The sequence below is a fragment of the Camarhynchus parvulus genome, chromosome 10, assembly GCF_901933205.1.
Source record: "Camarhynchus parvulus chromosome 10, STF_HiC, whole genome shotgun sequence".
Classification (NCBI taxonomy): domain Eukaryota; kingdom Metazoa; phylum Chordata; class Aves; order Passeriformes; family Thraupidae; genus Camarhynchus; species Camarhynchus parvulus.
In genome coordinates, this window is record NC_044580.1 from 4,287,188 (window position 1) to 4,312,917 (window position 25,730).

General features: G+C 45.3%; 1 protein-coding gene across 1 annotated transcript in view; it reads right to left on the reverse strand.

Moving 5' to 3' along the window:
- The window catches only part of PSTPIP1 (proline-serine-threonine phosphatase interacting protein 1), a 46,993-nt gene extending 25,512 nt beyond the window's left edge, over positions 1-21,481 (reverse strand). The window contains exons 1-3 of the mRNA XM_030955451.1: positions 21,449-21,481; positions 5,147-5,247; positions 1,852-1,926 (exon numbers count right to left, since the gene is read on the reverse strand). Coding sequence (XP_030811311.1) covers positions 1,852-1,926; positions 5,147-5,247; positions 21,449-21,481 — 209 coding nt within the window. The remainder of the gene's footprint in view (positions 1-1,851; positions 1,927-5,146; positions 5,248-21,448) is intronic.
- Between the last annotated feature and the right edge of the window lie 4,249 nt (positions 21,482-25,730).

Sequence of the window (25,730 nt, forward strand, 5' to 3'; positions counted from 1 at the left end):
AATCAATGTCATAGAAACAGAAATTTCACACTGAGGAGAACACACAGACACAGAAAATTCAACAATTTTAAGGCATCAAAAGCAAACACTGCATTTTCTTGTGTTGTTCCAGCCCTGGACAGACTTTAGTTTTCTCTGATTTTTTGTTTGCTCTGGACAAATGCCCTTCACTCTCTGTGTATTTCCTTAAACAATCAGAGGATGCTGGATGAGAGAATGAAGTGTCCTCTCTGCTTCAGACCAGGCACAGTGAAACACTTGCTCTGATAAAGGCATCAGTACAGAGCTGGTCTCTCCCTGGCCAGGTGTGGCTTATGGAAACAGTAACTCAGCTCCACAGCACAGCTTTGTTTGTGTGCTCAGCCTTCCCTCCATGCCAAGCTATAAAATTGCTGGATCAAAGTGGAGCTGGGCCCAAGTGCAAACTTCCCCCAACTTGAGGGGAACTTGGATCCATATCCCAACACCGGGACTTGGCTCTGCTTCTAAATCAAACTCTCATAATCTCTTGAGAAAAGGCAGACCCATGAATTGTCACTGAGCTACTGAAGGGCAGCCAAAGCTGCTTGTTGCTGAACACATTTGCTCTGCCTGCCCTGTGTTGCCACTAAAGGAGTTGAGGTGAAGCCTTTCTTTGATCCTGGAATGCTGATCTTAGCCTTTGGGTTGAGAAAAACCCATCCATTCTTAACCCTGATGTTTTCACTTCAGAATATTTCTTTTTTTCCTTCCTTTTCCCTCCCCCACGAGGTCAGTGAACTGAGGCACAAGGAAGGCAGAAGGCATCTCCTGGCACTGAGGCATCTCTGGGTGCTGCTCTGGGTCCAGGCAGAGCTGCAGCATCGGCAGGGAAAGCCTTGCACAGTCCCCTGGCATTCCCAGCACTTGTGTCTGTGCCAGCCTTGCTGTGGCACCTGCCTGCCATGGCAGGGCACAGCTCTGGGTCAAGCTCTCCCATAAACCATGGACAGAAACCACTTGCACTGGGAGTGATAAATCAAGGTGAAAAGGAGACTGCAATTCAGAAATGAGCTATGGGATGGAGGAGGGGAGCAGGCCCCAGGGATCAATAGAGCTGGTGTGTGTTTAGATTGAGGTCCTCTCTTTCAGGATTGTCTTCTGTGACCCCTCATCTTCATCCTCTGCCACCTTATTACTGTATTATTACTTGTTACAATAATGACAAAATGTCTCATTATTGCTGCTGCCATCAATAATAGCAGCAGTTTATCAGCAGTGTTTATTAAATTAAATTCCATACCAATATCTATCTTCCCTCCCAACACAATTTATACATAATTTAAGATAGTAATGGAGGAGACAGAGAAAAATATATGTCATCTTAGTGTATTTCAGTAGTTCCATTGAATTATTTCAAATTAGGTCCCTTCAAAGAGATTTCCATTTTGTATTCCTAAGGTAAGGCTTTTTTCCTGCTGCAGAAACTGATTTTTGGGGTCTTTGTATTTGTTCTGTCACAATCTCTCAGTGTTCACCAGCTTTCCAGAACTGTCAAGCCCCCATCCTAAACATTTCACAACCTTTTCCATTCTCCTTTTTCCCCTTCACTTGGTCTGCTTTTGGAAGCAAATATTAAACATTAAGAATCTTGAAATAAATTTTAAAAAATCTCAGGAAAGGACCTACTAGCAGTTTCTAAGTAGAGACTATTCACAAACAGTGAATCCCACTGTGAAGGACTGTGGTGTTTCCCCACTTCCCTATACATTGTGAAGAGCTGTGCAATGCACTGAAATGAGTGGTTGTGACCTCATCCACAGGCAAAACACAGGAGTCTGGTATTTCTTCCAAAATCATTTTGTTTGCAGTAATAATAAAAGAATTCCTTACTTGATTTCTGTTTGTCCTCCTGCTTTTCGGGCGATTTGAACCAGCTCTTTCCCATATCTCTCTTCTGCTTGTGCTCTGTTAAAAGAAAAACTTACTCAATTTCTCTTAGTGGTACCAGGATCACATTTACACAAATCCTCTAATTGTATTTGAGGTGCAAAACATCAGAAATGCAACTTAGTTGATTTCTCTATCTCCTCAATCCTAGTGGTGTTAGTTAACCTCTGAAATACTTTGGGTAAGTTATTTCTGGAAGAAATGAGATAAAAATGAAGCCCCTCTTCATGGCTTTGATTCCTGTGGAATGCCATGTTCAGCTCTGCCCCCAGAACATGGGTTCATGGGAAGGAGGAGGTGAACAGAGATGAGATGAAGGTGCTCAGAACAGAACAAAAGGAACCTAAAAATGATGGCTGACTCAGTGCATGAAAACCATGGCTGTGAGGGCAGTGAAGAGCAGGTTCCAAAGGATCCATTCAAGAGATGTTGGGAATAAATGGGAGCCAGGGGTAGCAGGAGTATTTCCATCCATTGGACAGATGAGGCACTGGTGAAGAGCTGCCATGGAGGCTGAGGACAGAGGAGCCCTGGTGGTTGTGTGGTGAGGCTGGGGCAGCTCTGTGGAAGGGACAACCTCACCTAATGGGGAACTGTAACTGGTGACTCAGGACAGTGGCTCTGTTTCTATGGTTAATAAAGAAATACAAATATTTCCTTTGCTTTCCCTTCCCCCAGCACTGGAGGAAACTTCTATTCTCTTTAAAAAAAAAGTATTTGTACTAAATGTGTTACTTCCTTTCTCCTGAGTGCAAGACCAGGGTGGAACCAAGTTGTCAGTCTTGGAGTAGCTGCTAAAAACTATGGAATGGTCAATAATAAACAATGAACAGATAGCCTGGTGCTAGCACCTGGGGGGAGGGATGATTTTGTTCAGGGTCCAGTTCTGAAAAGCAGTTTCAAAGCATTTCAAACAGTTTTGGCCTGAAACTTGGCACCTTAGAGAAACGTACTCTTTGTTCAAAATCTAATTTGGTGTGGGTGCAAGGCCCTACAACCCTGCTGGGTTTGAGTCCCATCAGTCTTCCCCCCTGGCCAGGAGGTTCTTTGTATGCCTTTGCTGAGTTCCAGCAGTTTGAAGCTGCTCTTGCAGTTCTGTCCCATGGCAGCTGCTAGGGTGGGTCCCTGAGAGGGTCCCACAGCCCCTCCTGCTGCCTCTGGGCTCTGGGAGCAAATCCACATCTCCTGGGAGCTGAGGCAGGCTCATCCCAGACTCTCCCCAGCCCAGGATGTGTCAGGCACTGGAGCAGCAGTGCTGGCCCTGCAGCAGGAGCAGAGTGCTCCTGGCCTCTGCCCATGGCTCCCACTGCATGTGCTGCCCTCCTGCTCTCAGAACTGCTGAGTTTCAGTGGGCTGTTCCTACATCACTGCTGGCATTCCTGTTAGAGCAACAGGGTGCAAAGTATGGTGACAGGCCATGCAGAGGCACTGCTTCTTTCTCATGTTAGATGAATGAAATTTCATCAAAATGGAAATATGCTCCAGACACATAATGCTGCAGAAGAAGAGTAGATTAATTTTCTTCTGATTTCAGTATCAAGAAACACTTCTGAGTCAGAGGCTTTGCTTAGTGCCAGTGCCTGTGCAGCAAAGAAAATTACTCCAGTAATTACTCCCACTTTTCTTGCTCAGTACACAAGTATCTCATGGGAAAAAAGCATGGCCAGCTTCTAACCTGCAGTGCAGTTCTGAGCTCTGTGAGGTTTGATGTTGTATTTGCAGGGACCCCCATTGCAGGGAGGAATGATGCATCTGACTCCATGTCCTCAGAAGGCTAATTTATTATTTTATTATCTCTGTTATATTAAAGAATACTAAACTAAACTATACTAAAAAACACAAAAAGGATACTGACAGAATGCTAAAAAGATAATAATGAAAACTAGTGACTCTTGCCAGAGTCCCAACACAGCTTTGCCCTGATTGGCCAGAGTGAAAACAACTCGCAGCAGAATCCAATGAAACAATCACCTGTGGGTAAACAATCTCCAAACACATTCCAGATGAGCAAAACACAGGAGAAGCAAATGAGATTATTATTTTAATTTTTCTCTGAGGCTTCTCAGCTTCCCAGGAGAAAAACCTTGGGCGAAGGGATTTTTCAGAGGATGTGAATGCCACAGTATGAGGCCCAAAGGAGCTGTTTTAAACACTTGCAGCTAAGCTGCCATGGGGCAGATGTGACTTCAGGGTGGTGTGACGTGTGCCAATACCACTGTCTTCCACTGGTGGTTGAGAAAAGCAACTTAAATAGCTTCAGGTTTTGATGGGAGACTTCACAGGTCGTGAAATGGCCACCTTTGAGTCTGACAACTCACACACCCTTAAAAGTACCAGGGCTTTAAAATCAGCCTTCAGAAAACCACCCTAAACCCCAAAAACCTAGATGGGGACAGCATGGGAAGAAAAAGCAGGAAGGTGGAGCAATATTCATAAGGTGACAGTGCTGAGATGAGCTGCTCTGAGATTGCCTGCTGGATATATAATCCATATTTGTGTGTGGTCTTTCCTACATGTCACACCTGAGTACGGGTGTGCTTTATGCTACATGCTGAAACTGCTGAAGCCACCTAAAAACAGAACCAAATTTCAGAGCTGTTTTTCTAAGTCACAACTACAAAAATGAATGGCAAAGGAGCCAGAGCAGCAGTGTGATACATATTTTCTCACCCATAAAGTTGTCAGCTGTCCATAGTTGCAGTTGAGAAGCACCAACAAGCACATAATCAGGAGCATGAACTACAACATCGTTACTCAAAGCCTGCTAAGGTTGGTGTACAACAGGGGCTGGTTTGGGTGTCTGGGTAAGGCTTTAGGTAGCATTTTATGTAGCTTTGTATTTGAAAAAAGGTCTCATTTTTGGCAGGAAACTGAAACAGTGCCTGTGGCAACAGCATGTTCAAAGAGAAACAAAAATGTGCAAGTCATTTTTGCCCCGCAAAAGGGGAAACTTAAAAATGTTACTTGTGAATGTAGGTGCTACTGTGTACTTCTGGACCCATAATGAGGGGTCTTAGTGGAGCTCTGGGTTCCTGACTCTTTCAGCCTTCTCTTCCCTTCTCAAGTCTTTGAGATTTCTATTCATCTACCTTCACATCACAAGGCTGGGATTCAAATAGGCTTTTCTATGTAAGCTCCTAACAATATCAAACTGAGAAACAGCCTGCTATTCCCTTCTGGATGCCAAATGAGACAAAAAAGGAGGCTGTTCACACGTTTTCCACTCTGATTTTCATACCTCTGCTTGAGCAAATCCTCCACATCTTTGCACATCTTCTTCCCCTCTAGCAGCCGCTGAACGAGCACCTCGTAGCCAGTGTGGAAAGTGAATTCCTTGCACTGAAGACAGAAAGAAAAAGGAATAGATGTTCAGCATGTCAGCTCCTCTTACCTTAATTCTAATTCTTATTTCTTAATTCCTCTTACCCTCTTTCTAAAAAGAAAGGTCAGAGTCAGCTCAGTACCAATGTCAGCCTGTGGGGCAGTGACTGTGCCACCTGGTCAGTGGTGTTTTCATGGGAGGGCTCATAGCACAGGCAAACAGGATTTCTGTGTTCTGCTCCTCCTCCTCCCACTGCCTCACAACAGGATCAGGACAAGCCATTTTTCCACAGGGAGCCTGAGTTAACCAGCACATAGTGATAATGCTATTGAAAATGTAGTGGTGAATGTTTTCAGAGCTTTATGTTACAGCATTATGGTAAAATCAAGGGCTGTGAAACCATAAAGGGAATGAGTGTGTTCCTTCCCTCAAGCAGTTTATCTACAATACAAGCCCTTACATATGAACTGAATGCAGTTTATGCATCCATCCACTGTCCCCTAAGCAGTTACCATTTAATAAATGGGTTACTTTATTGCTTTCCACCACCACTGTGAAGACAACAGCTGTTGAAGTTTTGGTACTTGGAAAAGATCCTCTGGCAAGCAGCTGCTGGGCACTTGAGCTTGTGCCTTTGCTTCCTTGTTGCTGGGACTGGAGAGGAGCAGGGGAGCTCTGGGGATGAGTGGAGGTGGTTGATGGCAGCCTCCACCAGGTGAGGTGCTGCTCACACTGCCCTTGGGGCTTCCCAGGAGATTTATAGATCTAGGAACAATTTTTTTTTGGTTCTTCAAGAGCTAGGATAAATTTCTGCAGACAATCCCTGTAAACCTACAGGCTGTAGTAACATTTCCAGTGCTACAGTCCATTGTTAAAGCCATCACCCCTCAAGAAACAGGATCTCAAGCCCAAAACATTAGTTTTCTTAATGTTTCCAAAGGCAATTTACACACACATCACAGGAAGGGATCCTGCTGTGAAATAAATGAGAAGCAGCAAGTTTTGCCATTCAGAGAGAAAAGTAGGAAAGGTTCTTGATAATACTCTGGCAATGGACTCAGCACTTTCCCCCTCTCTCTTTTTTTTTTTGAGGACATTTCAATGGCAGAAGGCGTCACTGCTGTAAAAAAATTACTATAAATGGCTCCCTCTGCCTGGCAGAAACTCTGGTCAGATGCTCCACAACCAGTTCACACCCCCAGCATTTTAATTGTACATTTTCAGATGCAATCAGCTATATCTCATAGCTGTGTACACAGCTTTCTTGTCCCAGAAATGCTGCCCATGAGGTAAGTGAAAATATCCTGTGGGTTGGTATCACCACAGCAGCCACTGCCACAGGCAACAGAGGCAGTGATAAGCTCACTGTGAAGTTAGTCTGCCTTTCTGTTCAATATCTCTCTTTGTTCAGTAAATGCTAAAACTCAGCTGGTGCCTTTCCCCACCTCTTTTAAACTAGCACAGTTGTTACACTGAAAGGATGACAAATTCTTTATGTCTGAGAGAATGCTTATTAAATTCCCTAAACAGAGAATGCAACCCTAACTTTTTATCAACCCAAACCCATGCACACAACTACAGCAGTGTGCTGGGGGCAGCCTGATGGGCTGAGTCCACTGGGAATTTCACCAGGCCCCTGGAAGCATCACTGCCTGCCAGGCTCCTCTGGGCTTTGCTCCCCTGGCTGGCCCTTGTAGAAAGGAGAACTCCTACTACAGACACTCATTTAATCTATCTTCATTTTGGGGGGCATTCATCTCACAATTTGCTTTCTTGTCCTCCTCTGTGTTCCCAAAGAATGTGGAGGCCCTGTTTCAGAAGCAGCAGGGTCAGAAATGCAGAGCAGGGCTCACAGGCAGCAGCTCTGGCTGTGCCCTGAGCAGCTCGTGCCACCTGCAGAGGGACAGGAAACGCCACAGCCAGGGTGACACGCGTGTGAGCTGCTCTGGTCACTCACCCTGGAGCACTGCTTCTTAATTTCCAACCACAAGGGAGCCATGAACCACTCAGGCCTCAGCTTAGTTGCACAAATGTTTCCCTTTCATTTCACAGCTCTATTTCTTCTTTCATGTGCTGTACAACTGCAGCCTCTCTCAACCTCTCCTTGCATCCAAACAAACCTCCTCTGCCCTTTCCTGACATTCTGCTTTGTCATCCCCTGATTCCCATGTGTTGTTATAGCACCTGTTCAAGGCTGAATAAATCCCTGTTGGACAAGGATGATGCTTTACCACTCCAGTAAAGACCAAGTGATGCTTTGTACCATGGCATTAATGTCAGCTCTCAAAGAAACACTTTTGGTCCATCAGAGGATGGTATTTGCCTTCTTTCACTATCAAATCACAGCAGTGGCACTTAAATGAGCTATGATCTACAGATATACCTGCAATTCTCTCCTCTCCTGCTATTTTATTCAACAAGGTCTCAGAGTATATTGGATTTTTTCACTACTGATCTCTTACTCCCATTTTGTACTTTGAAACTTTGATTTTTATCTGTATTCTGTTCCCCACACTTGAAGGTTATCAGATACCTCCTGTACAATATTTCATTCTACCTCTTTGTTTCAAGCACAGCTATTTCCAGCCCATTCTTCAGGTCTTATGGCAGGATCCAGCACCTCCCCCAGATCAGTGTCTTTGCCCATTTTAGAGTTCTTCCCCTGCTTTGTCTGTTCAGCCCTGTTTTCTTTTTATCAAGTGTCTTAAGGATTTCCTGTGTGGCACCATAACTGACCTCACATTTTCTTTGTCAAGACAATCAGACAGCAAGATTGGATCTCATTAAACAACTGTCTAGCCTTGCTAAGCTGTCTCGCCTCTATTCTATTTTCCATTTACCATTTTGTGTTATAATTAGCACCCTCATTGAGTGGTTTTGCAAAAGCTGTTAAGCTGCACTAGTCAGACAGTGCTTGGTACTTCTCAGAAAGGATTTTGTTATAATTCTAAGAACTAATGAATAGTCAAAGAACTATTTTATATTTTTTAGAAATTAGAAAAATGCTTTAATTAGATAATAAATATAGGCATTAAATGTGTAAAACCTCATTTGCTTATACTAAAATCTAGTTGCTTGGAAGAGGGTGATTTGACTCACCACCAGTAATTTCTCTCATGGCCAATAAAGGGATTCTGCTTAGTCAAAGCGTGTGTGGCTGTGAAAGAGGATTTAATCCTTGTTGCTAAAAAAGTTTAGTTATTCCTGGTTGTCCAACAGGCCTATAATTACCAACAAGAAAGTGCTTGACAGGGATTTCGGTGTTGTGAGCAGAGTTGTGTTGTCCTGAAATTCACTCCCTAACTCTGCACGTGTGCTCTGCTCTCTGCCTGGGGATTTTCTTGTTTTCTTCCTGAAAATCCCCAGTAAGGAGGGACAGCCTTTCGTCCCCTCTGCCCAGTGACAAACGTTTCTTCCCTCCAGTGCAATGAGCAGCACTGTTCTTTCAGAGACAAAAGAAACATGGAGGGGATTATAGGACTGAAACCCTATAAACCCCTATAAACTACAACACCTGTGCTGTAGTTTAAGCAGAACAGCTTTTCCTAAAACACTTGAAAGGAGACATGGAAGCCTGCAAGCAGAGTTGATGACAGTGAGCACACTGGGATACCCATTCTTCTTTCCTCTTCTTTTTCCCTCTGAGGATGAACAATGCTGCTCCCTCCCACCAACATTTTCCTGTGAGATCTGTGCCTTGGGACTGTGCCCTGTCCCTCCTGGTACAGGTTTCTCCATGGTTAACCACCCAGGCAAATGCTGGCAGTTAACTGTGGCAGAGATCATTCAGGGCTGGCTCTGGGCTGGTTCCTGCAGCCATCAGGGAGAGGCTCTGAGGATTTTGCTTTGGTAATGAAGGCTGCAAGGGAAGACTGGCAGGGTCAGTTCCCTGCCCAGAGGGCAGGAAGCACCAGGATTGCTGGGGGGGTGACAATTTCTTCTTACCTTCTGGTGGCACCAAGCTGAGTAACCTTGTGTCTTTAACTCCCTAAGGATCAGCCTTATTCCAGAACATTCCTCTGAGCCTCATGCTGCTGGGTGCTCAGAGGGAACTGCAAGGCTTTTTGAAGCACAAGAGTTTACATTTTGAGGTGAAAAGGCTCCTATTGTAATAATATCAAGGAGGAAAGCCTAAAATGCTGTGCTCATTACTGAAGCAGCTGTCAGTAAATAGCTTTTCCAATGGACTGAACTGAAGCAAAACCATCCAAACCCATGCACAAAGCACTCATGGCACACCCTGCATGTCCAGCTGGTGATGGTCACAGTGACATGAGCTCATCAGGCCATTGTGGCCGTGGTGAGACAACTCTGGGCTTTTCTGCTGTGGCTGCTCTCCTTGGAGCATTCCTAACCATGCTGGCACCTGGCTTGCCCACCCAGGGCTTTGTTTAGAGGCATTTTACATAGCCCAGCTCAGAGCTCTCCTTGCTCCTGCAGGATAAGCCAGATTGGCAGCACCTCAGCATCTCCCCAGGGCAGCCTGTGCTGCTGAGGCTGTGTGTCCTGTCTGGGGAGTGCCAGAGCTCCACCTGGGCTTGCTGCAGGGCTCTGGGAGCTACAGGGCTCTGGGAGCTCTGCCTCTCAGCAGGAAAGGGCTCATCCCAGCATCTCCAGCTGCAGGACCTGCTCAGCTGCTTTCTGTAGGGAGCCGGGTCCAGGAGTAAGAGGGACAGTAACCCCAGGGTACAGCTGGGCAGTGGCACCACCCTGATGGGCAGGAAGGGCTGGAAAAGGAAAATCTCCACAGCAGACACTGGGTGCATTGCTCAGTACCCAGCAGGACAGTGCTGAGCTGTTGTGGTGCTAAGCAGAGCAGAATCCACCCCAGTACCTGCTCTGCCTCTCAGGGGGGGCTGGCACGAGCAAAGACACAGCACAGATCTCAGGGCTTCCTTCAGCCTAATCTGCCCTCATTTTGGAATTATTTGAAATGTACTATCTGCTAATATTAAAAAAAAATCTTTTAAACCCCCTCCACTTTCTCCTAAGTTTCAAAGTATTTAGTTATTGAAGTTCATTCCTCATCTTAGTTCCTAATGATATTTTTCCAAAGCTTGTATCAGAAGTGTTCTCACATGGTTGTGGACTGAAAATGCTAAATGCTGCTACCTGGTCCAAATAAACTATTAGTACATATTTTCAAAGAGAAAAACAAATGAATCTGTTATGGGTATCTTTGGGATTTTTCTCTAAATCAAGCCGGTTTTGCATGCATATCTTGTTTAGTTGTAACAGTTTTAGTAAAACAAAAACTTAAGATCCACTTTTCCAGAGTTAAAAAGGAAATAACTACTGGTGTGAGGAGGAAGTTTAGAGAGAACAGGGCACAGTGAAGTTTTGAACAAGCATCATTTTGACAATATCTTTTTCAACTGTCAGAAAGAAATCCTTTCTATCCACAGTGGTATCACATATGATATCTCACTCCTGGACTGAAAGTAAGTTGTTCTGACTGAGTTAAATCAATTAATTGTATTCTTGCATCATACCACTGGGTACTGACCCTGAGTGTTTCAAATCTTGTTCCCTTGATCTGCCAGTCTCCTTGTCAAGTGCTCTGCCAAGGGCTTTGTATGTGTAGAGGAGCAGCAAACAGACCTAAACAAGACTTAGAATCTCCAAGTACCTTGGACTGGATATTTCCTGTCATGGCATGGCCTTTCACTGTAATTCAATCACTTGTTTTATGTTTGGTGGTTTTTCCCCTGGTACACTTTAAAATTTCCTAGTGTTTTTAGAAATATACTCCTGATACAAAGTGTGTTGGGAAGTTTACTGCTGCCTTTCTGCACATGCTCTCCTGGAATGAACAGGACAGCAGTGAGCACGCTGCTCTGTGTGTGCTGCAATCCCCAGTGCAGCTCTTATCTCGGGGTGCCCTGCTGTGATAAGAACTGCTTTGCTGCTGCTTCCTCTTCCTGTTCCTGTTGCAGGGCTGCCTCCCAGCCCTGCTGCACCGCAGGGGCACTCAAGGAGCCCTCTCCAAAACCAACCCCAGCTTTTCAGCCTGGCCCTCCTCTGCCTGGCCCTGGGAAAGTGCCAGCAGCTGAAAAGGCAGCTCAGCACCCCCACTCTGAGCTGAGCACACACGTGGGGGAAGGTCACCATGCCCGGAACAGAGCAGGGTCACGTCGGAAACCTCTGACCAAAACCTTCTCCCCTGACCAGTGCTGGGTGTGATATGAGGCCTTTTTCACACATGGTCATGTCATAATCAACTGCTTAGTGGGTTTAAAAGCATTTGCTCATACTGTACTGTGTAAGAGTTCCTTCTTTCTACTGGCTGAAATCAGTTGGAATGGATGGGAATGTGATGGGTGCTTGTGCTTTCCAAGACTGACTGCAGAATTTATACGAGCTTAAAAAAATCTATTTTTTTTAAGTATTGATTTTTTTCCCCCACATAAGCAAAAAAAGCAAGGAAGAGTAGGTGGGTTGAAGATGGCTGTACAAGATTTCTGTCACTTCTTGTAAATTCACTCTTTGTGTATCAGAAACATAAATGTTTGCTCAGGATGTAGGTAGGGACATTTTGGTGATAATTCCACGAGTTGACTTGGGCATTTTCCACAGGAGCTTAGTTTGCAGTTTTGCTGCAGTCTGTTACCTAAATCTGACATGCAGTACCTTTCATGGGCAGCAAATGGTATTTATTGTCAGAAAATAGCATAGAGGTGAACCTTGAATGGGACCTTCATAAATGAAAGGGAAAACCACTGCCTCTGCAGCATTCCAATTGCTGGGCTGCTGGGCTGCCTCTCCCACTGCCCCTGCAGCGAGGTTCTCACCAGACTTCAACCCTGCAGCAGCCAGGATAGGCAGAGGTAAAGCTGAAATTGAGATCCACAAACTATACAGGAGCATGTAAATGACACTGAGCAGAACAGTAACTCCTCAGTGGTCTTTTGCTCTTGACCCTGTGGGTTTTCTCTGAGAAGGAAATGGTTGATTTCGAGTTCTGCTGACATAGGAATTTGCTCCTCAGCTTCCTGAGCCCTCGCCTGTAGCCACATTTCTCTTCACAGAGAAAAGCAAGGCACAATTCTTCCCAAGAATATTTCTGGGTTTCACATTCTCTGAACCTCAGAGAAAGGAAAAACAATTCTTATCATTTGCTGTGCCTATGTTTGTGCCAAAGTATAATGCAATATGGAGATTCTTTACCCAAAGTGATGGTGTTTTGTTTCCTTGGCCTACCAGGGCCAAGCATATGTGTGCATGTGTGTGTGTGTTGGGACTGTTGGTCATGAGATTCTGTGCAGTGTGTGCAGAGTTGAGTGCTGGGCAGTTTAGATTCAGTTAGCATTCAGTTTAGATGTAATGTAACATAGTGTAATATAGTGTAGAATAGTATAGTATAATAAAGTAATTAATTAGCCTTCTGATATCAATGGAGTCCTCCTCGTCATTCCCTCCTTTGTCGGGGCTGCCCTGCAAATACTCTACTCACCCTCCTCCCTGGCATCCTGGACTGCTCATGTGTTATGTATTAGGCATTCTTACAGTCACAGCATATTGTTTGGCTCTCTTCATGTTTTAATTTCCCCCCTGATTTGCACAGATCCAAAGTGATGGCTGCACAAAAGCCTGCCTCACTTTTGCAGCTGGTTTGCTGGCTGGCAGACTCATGGCACACAGGGAACAGCCTTGGAAAGTCTCAATTCCTGTCTACTAAAAGGACTCTGCTTGTGCTTATTACCTCTGTTTTAGGTTATCTTCTTAATAATTTGATTAAACATTGTTCTGAGTGCAGTTCAGAGCCCCAGTGCTCCCATGCTAGCAGAAGGAGAAAGGAGCCAGCAGACAGATATACATCACAAGAAAAACCATGACGAAAAACTAGGAATCCATTCAGGAAATCCATATAGAACAAACTTCTGGAACACCTCTGTGATGGGGATAATAAGAAATGGGACAGGAGGCAGCAGAATCCCTCACCAGTTTTTAATGGGAGCTTGATGTGGCTACATGACACAGGTTTGAGGTGGCAGCATCCCTTTGTATTTTCTCCATATGACTTCAGACAACAGCTAAATCCATAAATTAAAGTGGCTTCTCCTAGGGAGCCAACAGAGAGGACAGAAGTGAGGATTTGCACCTGTCTTTCAGAAGGCACAGCACTGTTGCCATGGTCCTTCTGAAACATGACAGATAAACCTGTCAGTGGTGAGATCAGATGTTCCTCCAGTCTCCTACTGAGTAACATTAGCTACACAAGAGAAACTGGAAGAAAAATGAGGAGAAATAGAATCTTACAAGTAGAGGATACTTCTGTTTTACACAAAATAATGGTCAGAGATTACTTTTGTTTCTATTCCTCTTTGGTTCATCCACTTCCAGTTTCCTTCTCTGTTATAAGAGGGCTCCTCTCCTTCTACAAGCACTGTGAGCTCAGTCTCAGACCACTGTGAGTGAGACTGAAACAGTCCTGACTTGCTCAAGCACAGAGATAACTGTCCACCAGGTCTTACAGAGCCACTGGAACGAGACCTGCTTAGTTAGTACACTAATTTATTAAAAAAAAACTATGTGTCTTTCTCCTCCTTGTCTTAAAATGCTTAGAATTGTTTCCTGTCAGTTCTGAAAAAGGCACTTCATAAAGTCACTGCTGAACCTATGCTCCCTTTGTTACTGGTGTCCCCTGGCACATGGGGAAGGGTAAAACTTCAGGAAATATTCCCAGAGTCTTGCTGTAGAAGGGGAATGAATGAAAGATTAACTTCCCTTCTTAGTAAAGATTATTTCAATATCTACATGTTACCAATTCCATTTCACAAGAGATCTTCGCCACCTAAATTATAATTTTCAACATATCCGCTTACTCAACATGATGCAACATACTTACATTCCATTAGTGTCTGATTGAGACACCCCTGCCACAGCTCCACACCACCCCCCATGTGCTGCCAGTACAGAGAATGGGAGTTGCATTTGAGCATCTTTCTCCAGCTGTTTTATGTGGGGGTGAACCTCGTGGCACAAGGACTCCAGGCTGCAGGCTGTGGGCAGGGAAAGCTCCAGTTCCTGTTCCAGAGTGTGCAGAGCTCCCAGAACCAGGGGGCTTTAGGAGCCTCTTCTCCTCCTCCTCCTCCTCTCTGCTTAGCAAATGCACCTTCATTCTCCATTGTCACCCTGGTTTTTTAAGATTTTCTAAGCCTTCTGATGTTGACATTCTTGTAACAAACTTTCTCACACACTTGCTGTAAATAACTCATTGTTTTGCATTCCTTTATGGAGGAGGAGAAAGTTGATGGACTGTTGGTTTGACCAGTGTCATTGGAGAGGTGGCACTGTCACCCTCCAATCCACTGTCACTCTTGTAAAACTATAAATGTTAGAGTCAGAAAATAAACTTCCCTTTTCTCTTCACCTTGAGAACAGCAGTGTGCACTTGTGTTCTGTCATGTCCTATAGCGACACTCCATCTCCAGAGAAAGCCTTTACCAGGTGAGAACTTTTTCATCAAAGCACAGCTTCATCTTCCAAAACAGCACCCCTACTTCCATTAAAACCGTGTTTTCCCACAAAAAAAAGATTCTGTCAGAAACCCACGACCTAACCAAATGTTCATCCAGGCTCTTTCAATGGCAGGGCCCTCCTTTCCTTCTCCTGGTGCTCCTGGGGATTTCCATCCCACTGAGCAGCAGCCCCAAGGCTGTTTGTCAGTCCTGACTTGTTCATAACCCTTCAGTAATTACAGCACCTACTGCAAGGAGCATCAAGTGATGAGACTCAGACCTCAGAGCTGCTGACCACCTATTTTCCTTTTTGTCTTTGTCCCCACCCTTTATTTTTTATTTTTCTTTCATATTAGGAATACATTAGGCCTGAGAGCAGCACAAAATAACTTCTGGATTTGAAAAGCTCTTACATTAAAGGAAAAATGCTTGTGTTTATTTATTCATTTGCTCTGAATGGAACCACAGGAGTTGGTATCTCTAAGCTAGCCTGAGCTGGTACATTTTCACTTAATTCCCAAGACTGTTGCCTTTCATTTCAAGCAAAGATAAAATTGCATGAGGAGCTATGGAACTTTTCAATTCCTCAGTCTTGTTCAGTGACATTTTTCCACCACTTTAAAGAAGTACTAAACTCTATGTACAGTAAGGGAATAATGCTCTGGAGAACTGAAAAGCTATTGGGATCCAGATGTGTATTTTCAATGTGGGCTTTTTTCTTCACCTTGGCACCCTGAGCAAGGTTGAGTGATCGCCATGCAGAGCTGTTCCCCTAGCCCTCACCTCATCTCAGCCCCAAATCCCCAAACTCTTACTGAACAACACAGCAAGCTTTGTACATTATTGAACTCTGGCTGCTGAGAAAAGTTTTATTACAAAACCTCGATTAAACTGGAGATGAAACTAGTGTTTTCTGTGCCAAATGCCCACTCGAATCTACCTTGCTGTGGCAAGGTAGGCAAATGAAATCAGAAAAAGGTCTTCTTGAGCTAAAGGAGCTGAAATATAACCAAGCAGCCTGACTTGCCTTCCATTCAAGCATGCAATGAGTGTTACTGGATTGAAATTCCAAGTGTTCCGCTGCGCCTAGGAAGCAGCCCAAGTTCAGTGTCTGCAGCCAGTGACTGAAGAAAGAGAGGCAGCTCTGCATGAGTGTGAGGAGTGTCAGCCCAGAGGGAGGAAAGGGACAGGCTGTGAATCACCCAGTCCTGCCAGGAAAAAATCTGTTGAAATGAGATTCCTAGGGACACTCTGCGATTCACCCTGGAGAAGCTCTGGTGGGAGGAGAGGCTGAGGGCTGGCACTGCTCAGCCTGCAGAAAGGTGCTCAGTGTGTTTAAATTCCTGTGGGAGGGAGCAGGGGAGATGGAGCCAGTGCAAGGGGCACCCAGTGACAGGGCAAGAGGCAACGAGCTCCTGTGGAAATTCAAGAAGTCCTGTTTAAGCACAGGAAGGTTTTTGCTGAGAGGTTGTAGGGGGATACAGTATGGGTAAATGAAGGTAGTATAGAATGTAATCTTATCCCCCAATGAATTGCAGCTGGACCAATTACTAAAGATTAGGAGCTTGCCTAATCTTTAGTAATTAGCTACACACCTGTAGCCAATAAGAACAGTGTTATAAAAGAATGGATTGGTGGGCTCTGGAGTCAGATGGCTGCTGGAAGGACCAGGAAGAGTCAGTGCTTAGAGGAGCTGCCTGTGGGAGACATCGAGGAGGTACGAGGCTCTGGTGATATGGAATCCTTGCACTATAATGATAATAGAACTCTTGTTATATAAGACAAGAGGTGGTGAGATGCAGTACCCATTTGCCCAGAGAGGCTGTGGAGTCTCCACCTGTGGAGATGCTCTGAGCTCTGCTGTGACTGGCCCTGTGCTGGGCCAGGTGAGGCTGGAGATGTCCAGAGACCCCTCTCAGCCTTGGTCATTCTGGGACTCTGCCTCAGAAAATGCACCTCAGTGGGCTGCTCTTACAAGCCAGAGGACACCCTCTGATCTCTGAGTGAGGCTCCATTTCAAGCTAGGTGTGACAAACACTCTTTAAGTGGTGGTGGTTAGATGTAGCTGTGTACATGTGGGCAGAGTCCATGACTCACCTATTCCATATTTAAAATCCGGACTCATGGCACGCTTAAAATTGGCAGAAATAAGAATCTTCGCCTTCCCTGAGCCCAAGTAAAACTAACCAACTTTTGCAGAGCAGGATGGATCAAAACAAACCAGATACAGCTGTGTAAAAATATTAACAAAGTTGTCACAGTGACTTAATTCATCGATCAACCCATTTTAATATTCAAACCTCTCAATTGCAACATGGTCATCAGAAAATTATAATCAAGTGTATTTAACTGTCTAATTATTTGAGTCACTGACCCAAAATGAACTCTCTGTAAATCCATTCATCTAGTGTTAGTTCATTTGAGCTTCATTTTAGCTGCTGTGCTCTGCTCAGAAGTGACTTGTGAAGCACCAGTGTTTCCATAGCCACAATGACTGCTCAGGTTTTCTACTTGTAATTTCCTCTGGTTTCAACGACTGTTGTGATTGCTCCCCCTCCACCCTCTGCAGGTGCTTCTCGTTGCCTCAGGGAGCCAATGTCCCTGAGCAGCTGGGGAAATGGAGGAAGAAATTACATGTAAAAAAAGAGCAGAGCAGCCTCTTCTGTGGAGATGAAGTCAACCTCACAACAAACACAGACATCAGGTGGGCAACCAGTCCAATTTTTCCAAGCTGGTTCCCCCTTTATTCCCCATTTCCACACATCCTGCAGCAATGACTTGGCCTGGATGTGACCAGCACTGTGGGCATCCCTCTGCCTCTGGAGCTCAGGGAGTGCAGGACCATGGCCACACCTCTGGAGCTCAGGGAGTGCAGGACATGCTGACAGCAGATCCCACCTGTGTGCTGTTGTGCAGGAAGATGATTTATCTTAACCTGCCTTGTGTCCGTAGGGTCAGATGCAGCTGGTGCCATGCCATTCAAATCAAACTGGGTGGGACCCTCTTGCAAAGCTGGGGTGCCAGGCTGGAAGGTTTGCCAGCCTCATCCCTGCCTGCCCAAGCTCAGCCTCAGGGTGCTCGGCTGGCAGGAGCCTCCCCAGCTCCAGTTCCTCCCAACAAACCTGCCCAGTATCACTTCCTCCTCGCATACCTGCTGCAAAACAATGGGCCCTGCAAAGCCCAGCCTCTACAGGAAAGCAGGGTAGCTCTGCTATATAAAAAAACTTCCTATATTGAGTGAAACAATTGATGCTCTATTTCTTCAGCATGTTGCCTAATAAGTTTAGGAAATAGCTTTACTGTGACTTTTATCACCATGGAGCTCTTGTTCCACAGTTAAGAGTCTCATCAGAAGCTAAATTATTTGTGAAGCTAATTACATCTTTTTTGGCATATATAACAGACCATTGTGTGAAAAAGCTACAGTATGAGTTGAGAGGCTCATCTACAAAGTCAGCTTCACACTGAACCTGAGGTTGAACATAGCCTGAAGTCAAAGCCAGAGACATTAAGCATCTTGGTAAGAGTCCCTGCTCCTGGAGCACTCCCACGGCTCCCACTGCTGCAGTGTCTGACCACAACCATAGCTCCACAGGCAGGGATATGAAAGGACCAGCCCACAGCAGGGCAGGGGAGCAAATCCCCCCAGCTCATGTTCAAGGCCTGCTTCATGTTTCCTGGCCTGCAACTCCCCCACGCTTTTATATGTGAGCTGTGAGAATTCACAAGCCCCAAGCTCATCCCACAGCTGAGAAGGAGCAAGCATTTCACACTTCAAGCACTTATTTTTAAATCCTAAGTACCTTAGGAGCCCATGGCACATTTTCAGAATTGACTTGGCTGCTTGAGTTTGATTCAAAGCTGTATGAAGGAACAGATTTGCTCCCACTCAACTCTGGGCACTTTGGAGCCTGCCCCAAAACCAACCAGCTCCTCTGGAAGTTTCCCTCATTCCCTGTTCCCAGGTGGGTATGGCAAAGCCAGGAAGTGGTGCCAGTACCTTCCTATCTCTTGGCCAGAAATAGCTGCATTTCAGGGGCTGCAGCTGCAGTTTTGAGCAGCAGGTTGGAGGGAGACTAAATAGAAGGTAAAGGCAATGACAGAAATTGCAAAGGAAAAGCAACAATGCACGCAAGAACAGAGAATGAGAGTCAGGAAGACACTCTGTGACTGAGGGGGAAAGATTTTCTTGGATAGCGGTTTTTGTAACAAACAAAATTACTGTTGCTCTGCCTGTTAACATAACCCCATTATCATGGCACATGCTGGTGCCACACACACACTCCCATTTAACATGGGAATTTCCCTTCCCGTCTCATGTGATGCTAGAGAAGACAGGTAACATCTGTCAGGCTTGTACAGCAGCCCAGCAGAATATAACTTCATCAGCAACTGCCCTGCACTGGCTATCAAACCCCATCTGAATCCATCTCACTAACATTTTCCAAAATATTATCAGAGGATAGAAAACTTCTGCTTAAGAAGCACATTTTAGTGCAGACTTTGAGCAACTGTCCCTTAAACCATTACAGTGTGGAGTATATAGAAATAAAAACTGTAATTAAAAAATACATGGGTTTTTTGCTCGGGCCATGCTACAAAGAAAATATAAATGAAGTAAGCGTGGAAGTTTTAGTGTAGTACTATCACTGCTACATTTCTTCGGAAAAGAGAGGATAAAATTTAAACCTGTTATGAGGAACAAGTTGCATTTTCCTGGAAGACACCACACAGACACACATAGGGGGAGATCTCCTGCTTTTAGGGTTTCTTTACATATTTTACATTGAGGCAGGTCCTGAGGAAACCCTTGCTGATCCAAAAGTTTCCTGATGGTGGAGCAGGGAGCAGTTGTTCAGGGACAGTTCGTCAGGGTGCAGCACTGGAAGGGGGGCAGCAATCAGAGGCCAGGGCTCTGTGCTGAGGCGCCCACCAGGGGCAAACACCTTCTGGGTGTCCATCAGAGACTTTCTGTTCGGTGTACAGACCAAATACAGGAGATAATTGCTCGCTGAAGCAAACCACATGAATACATTTTCCTCTCACAACAGAACCTTATGAATGCAAAAATATTTGCTGATCTTGTGATCTGGGGGGCATGCTGCACGCTTGTTCTGTGTTGTGCAATATCCTGTAAGTTTTCACTTTTAAAGACTTACTGTTATAGCTAAAGCTTCTATCCTGCAACCTGATACATTTTTTTCCCTCCTAATCAATCTGAGCAGTACATTTCCAGCCAAAAAATATGAAATCCAAAGATGCTTTCCTTTAAATAAGGTGTTAGCTTCAAAGCTAAGCAAGGATTTGAGTCATGGTAATGTGACTAAGCACAGGGCAGAAGTTTAGGGAAGAAGAGCCATGAAGAACCAGCCTGGCCAGATTGTCAGCTGGCATTAATCACCCTCACACTACTGCCATAGCTTGATTGATTCTCCCTGAAGACCAAGGCATTGAAAAGTAACTACACCAAAGGTACCAGCTCTAAAAGTCAGGTGGATTGTTATCCTAGGAAGCTCAGCAATGCAAGGGCTGGAGCTCCCAGGGCAGCCCTGGCCCCCAGCTGTGTCCCACCCTGTGCAGTCAGGGTGTGCAGAAATGAGGAGAATCTCACATAGGTGTGGTCATGCACAGTTAGTCCCAGCATCAACAGCGACTTTCGTATTTCCTCATTGTATTTTTATTCTTTTTAACTGTTCAAATCTAGTCCTGCAGTGGGGGTGGGGAGGGCTTCCTGGAAGTGCCCAGAGCATGGTGGTTCACTGAAATGTGTTTTTGCCTCTGCCCTTCTGTTTTCTACCAAGAGAGGGTTTACCCTGAAGCGTGGGTAGAGAGAAAGAGAGCACAAGCAGAAAGAACAGCCAGGCAATGGCAGAAAGAATTAATTCAGCTTCATGTCTTTCTTTGAGTCAGTCCTTGATGCTGGATAACTGATGGCCCAGAAAAGAGGCAACCACATAACATCCTGTTTACTCAACTTTGCAATGACAGAATTTTGATTTTTGAACTTTCATTATCCAATTGCAAGAGAAACTGAGATTATCACAGAGAAATTACTAAGGTCCTTTTACCTTGTAACTGCAGGGAAAGAGCTTGCAAACAGGAGACCAAAAGGATTTTCAAACAAAAGTCAAATAACAGGTATGGAGCAAATCTCCTTGTTTCAGTATTTGCTGGTTTTAGGTCAGCTGTGAGCGTTTGGGCTTAGCTGTGGAGTGTCACTGCTGGTCCTTTCTGACCTGTGCTGCCTCACAGCTCCTAAGCTCTGCCTGCCTGGGAATGCTCCTGGCAGCAGGGTGGGAGCCTGCAGGGAGCTGAGCAGGAGCATTTTGCTCACAGCTGCTGGCTCTGTTCTTCACCAAACAGGAGGGAATTCAGCCTATAATTAGCAACAGCTCACCTGGGAGCCACTTGTAGAGCTGAGGACACTCACTGCAAGCAGGTTCTTAGCACTGTGACACAGACAAATCCAAGTCCCTTTCAAAAGAGGCTTCTGGCCCTAGCACAGGAACTGGGAATGTCAGTGGTTTTATGGGACTGGATATATTCTTTACACTGCACCCTTCTGCCCAGGATCGAACACACTACTAAACACTATGTTTTTGCTTGGAGAGAAATTTGGATTTTTACTAAACTAAATTGAGAACACAGAACAGCATTAAATTAGGTTTAAACTATATACAGAACCAAGTTGTATTTTAAAAAAAATTAAAACACAGATACATTGAATATAGGAAACACATAGTAAATGCTCACTCACCCAAAAAGCATCTTTAAACTGCAGCTGGGTCATTGTTATTGCTCTGTGGAGGGGTAGGAATCCTTCAGCAAGTCCGTTGTGGGGTGAGAGTGGCAGCAGGCAGAGCTCTGAGCCTTGTCACTGCACCCCAGCCCAAGCAGAGAGTGCAGCACATCCACAGACCTGTCCCTCCTGAGGTCAGGCGGGTGCCAATAGCATGGGGCTGTCCCAGGCAGCTCAGAGAAATGACCTGTGGCTGTGAGGGACAGAGGGCAAAAGAGCTGTTGCTCATACACAGAGACAGGCTCAGCACCCGCACCCCAAACCTGTTTCTCTTCTGGTAAACAGTTAATATTGAAATGAGGAAGCAAGGAGATGTCAAATGGTGTCAGGCTGCTCCTTGCCATGGGTGTGTGTGAGTGGACAGGAAAAAAATAGAGGGGGAAAAAAAAAGGCACTAGGTTCAGTAATATGATTTGATCAGCTGCAGGAAGAGAGAGGACCATTACAGTGCAAAAGAAACCAGCACAATACAGAGAGACAAGCTATTCTCTAATGCTGTGGTCTTGCAAAGAAAAAGAAGCAAAAGAAACATCAGTGCCCCATTTCTGCAGCACCTTCTGGGGCTAGCAGGGGCCCATGCCTTTGCACACGAGAAGCTTAGCTCAAAGCTGCATTTTGCAGCTGGAAAGGCTTTTCAGGACTCGGGTTAAATTAAGAACCCTGAGAATTGTGCAGGTGTCTGCACACATTTAGATACCTGGATGTCGATGTAGAGAACAGTCCTGATTTGCATGCCCTCACATAAATGTTCATATGAATATGCAAGATATGTGAAATTTAGAAGTAAAATCCAAAGTCTTGAAAAAGAAGAGAGCTAAGAGTTTGCTAGCACCAGGACCTGAGTGAAGCCTCACAGACCAGTGAAGGAGCAGCACCCAGACCACACTCAGCACACTGCTGACACCAGGTATTTCAGGCAGCTCCTCAAATCAACTCCTCCAGTTCTTATAACACAGCTGCAAATACCTGAGCACAGGGGAACACTTCTGAAGCTTCCCTGAAAGCCTCTCCAAAGCACCTGTCCTCCAGGTGAGGTTGCCTCTGTTCACCTCCTTAGGATGTTTTAAGCATTCTTAAATACACACTCACATTTTTGGGGTGTAGGAAAAGAAAAATAGTCCTGTGGTGGTTGCCTATATGAAAGCTGTCTGTCCTCACCAAGAACACATCAGGACTTACTGATTTCCAGCTGACTGACTGACTGACACTGCTCTGAGTGCTGCTGTTCCCTGCTGCCCCCAGCAGCAGCCCCGGGCAGATCATTTCCGAGTGGGGAACTCTGGCAACTTCCCTGGGCTCCAGCAGGACTCAGGGCTCTGCTCAGAGAGCTCTGCAGCAGCTGGGGGCTGCAGTTATCCCATCTCTTTCCATGGGCAATCTGAAGCTGGTGTTTAAAAGAATTTGCAATGTCCCTTCCTGATGGTCTGAAGAAGACAGGGAATGTGCAGGGACTTTGTGAGGGAAAATGAAGCGCAAGCAGAGGAGGGCAGACGAGAGTCTGGAGGGTCAGAGGTGTAGCAGGAAGAAAGCATCATTGCATGAGAGTGGGAGGAGAAATGTGAGGATTCACTTGCAGACAGTGTTGAGGAGAAAGGAGTGAAGCTTTCTTCCAGAAGGGAAAATTCCTTGAAAAAATGTATTTTGAGTGCATGGGCACTAGTCATACTTGATCTGTATCCAAAAAGAAAAGGATCTTTTTAGAGTGCTTTATCTCAGTCCTTCCAAACCCAAATGTTTCCTGTTACTATTTCCAAGTTACAGCTGTGTTTTGAAACCATCTTTGCTGCTGTTGGGGTTCAGAAAAATAAACTGAGTGTGTTTTAGCCCTCTCAAATGTTACGCTACTTTCCTGTTATTTTTAGTTTGGCCTCCAGCCACAAAGCCAATTATTTGACTGAACCTCACGCTGGGCTGAGCCTGCATCCATCCCGCCCAAGAGCTCTGGTGCAGCACAGTCACCTCCCAGCAGCTCCCAGGGACACTCTCTCTCCAACACCATCAGCATGGGCAGCTCACTGTGCTGTGGGCTATAGCTGATATTTCTGCCCGACATCCGGGAGGAATGATGAGGAGGACTCCATCTTATCAGAAGGCTAATCAGTTACCTTATTATACTATATTAGATTACATCTAAACTGAATCTGCCAAGCACTCAACTGTACAGAATCTTGTGACTGTCACGACACACACACGCTTGGCCCTGGTAGGCCAAGGAACCAAACCACCATCACTGTGGGTAAACAATCTCCATAGTGCATTCTACTCTGGCACAACACAGGAGCAGCCAATGAGATAAGAATTGTTTTGATCATTCTGTTCTCTACTTCTCTCACTGCTTCTCTCAGGTTCAGAGAATGTGAATCCCACAGTGGGTGAGCTCCTCAGAACAGCCCAGAGCAGGTCTCCAGGCCGGGTACTTTGATGAGTTGTCAGAGCAGCTGGTGTGAGTCCCAGCCCCGGCTGTGATGAAGCACATTTGGTTGATTTGGGTCCCTGGCCCAGGCCCTGGTGGTGCTGGGTTATGTGCATGGGGCGCTCAACTAGGATGCCAAGCAAGACATTCTTCAGAGGAAATGTTTCTGATTTTTGGGAGTCTGATCAAGTAGAAAGTAAACCTTTTATTCTACACAGCAAGAGGATGAGGGAGTCCAGGAAAAGCATTAAGGCAGAAGACAAAGAAATGCTGAATACTCAGATAATCCCAGTGTTGAGATGGTTGTAATTGTCAGAAGTCCTTGGGTGTATTGTGGTCCCTTGGAATGGTTTGGGAAATGCCAATGGAGACTGAAGGCACTGGTGCAGTCCTTCCCAGCCTCCAGAACCTTATATCTGAGATACAGCTTCCAAACATGCCCAAACTCCAACAGCCCAGCCCCCAGTGTCCATGTGAGCCCCACAGCCTGGGCACAGCAGCAGCAAGGGAACCACTGCCAGAGGAGAGCCATGGCTAAAATAGACACAATTCAGCCGCTGAGCTGTGCCCGCCGTTCTCATTCCATACAAATGGATCTCTGAATTTCCATGGAGGCAATGTCAGGGGCTTGAAAATTATCCCAAAGCATACCCATTAAAAATGTTGAAATCACCTTGCCTTCTGTGAGGTGCCAGTCTGTGTTCCCATGGAAACTGAAACTGCAGCCTCTGAACACCTGCCTTGGCTTGTTCCAGCTGCTCTGGGCCATCGTGGCTGTGGCTGGAGTCTCCAGCACAGCCCAGACCCCACCCCAGGCTCTTCTCAGCCTGAAACTCAACTCCCTCTGCTCCTGTTAGAGGGAACTGCTGGAACAGCCTTCCAAAAGCAGTCTCACAGTCCTGCTGGCCTTCTGCTTCAGTAAAAATCCATAACTGATAGAAAGATTGATTGCACAGGCTCTGTTCTTACCTCTTATCTAACCTTTCATAGCAGTTCCTAATAGAGGCCATCACTGAAAGATGGACCCTGTTCTGCCGTTTTACCCAAGAAAAAGATCATCAGCCTCTGCCATAATCATAAAGAAGAACATGAATGGATTTCCTCTAGAATTAAATTGTGATACTTTGTATATAATGAAATTGTTTGTGTCACAGAAATGTGGGGTCTCTTTGTGCTCCCTATGGGTTTAAACTATCATTATCCCTGAAGATGTTGCAAAGGCAAACAAAGGAAAAAGGGAACTGTGGAGAAGTGCAATGTCACTGGGGCCTTGAATAGCACAAACAGGATTGGGAGAAAAGTAGAAGGACTTTGTGAATGAGAAAATGAAATTATTTGGGTTTTTATCCCCCTCTTCTTGTTATAAAAACATGTACCTTCTGAAAGATGTTTTTAATATCTCTGACACCTTTTGAATGCTTTATCAATACACTGCCTTTCTCCATGCCTTAATTCAAAGCAAATCACTACTCATTTGCAAGTACTGCACATTCATGAGCCAAGCAGACAATGCTGGTGCTGCTGAGGAGGTTTCTATGTCTCAAAAGGACCCCTGGATCTGTGTCCCAAACTTATCATCTGCAGCAGGTCTGCCTCTGGACCAAATGCCCCTTCTTCAGCAGCAGTGACTTGTTTAGCATCATGGGAGGCAACACTTGAGCTTCCTTCAGCATATTTTAGCCAATACACTGCATATGTGCTCATTTAGAAACATCACCATAATATATTTTTTGTTTGTTTTAATATTCCTGGGCACTGGATTTATTAAACTTCGTTTTTTAAAAAATCAGATCTCACCACCACTACGGCAGGAGCTGTACTCATAGT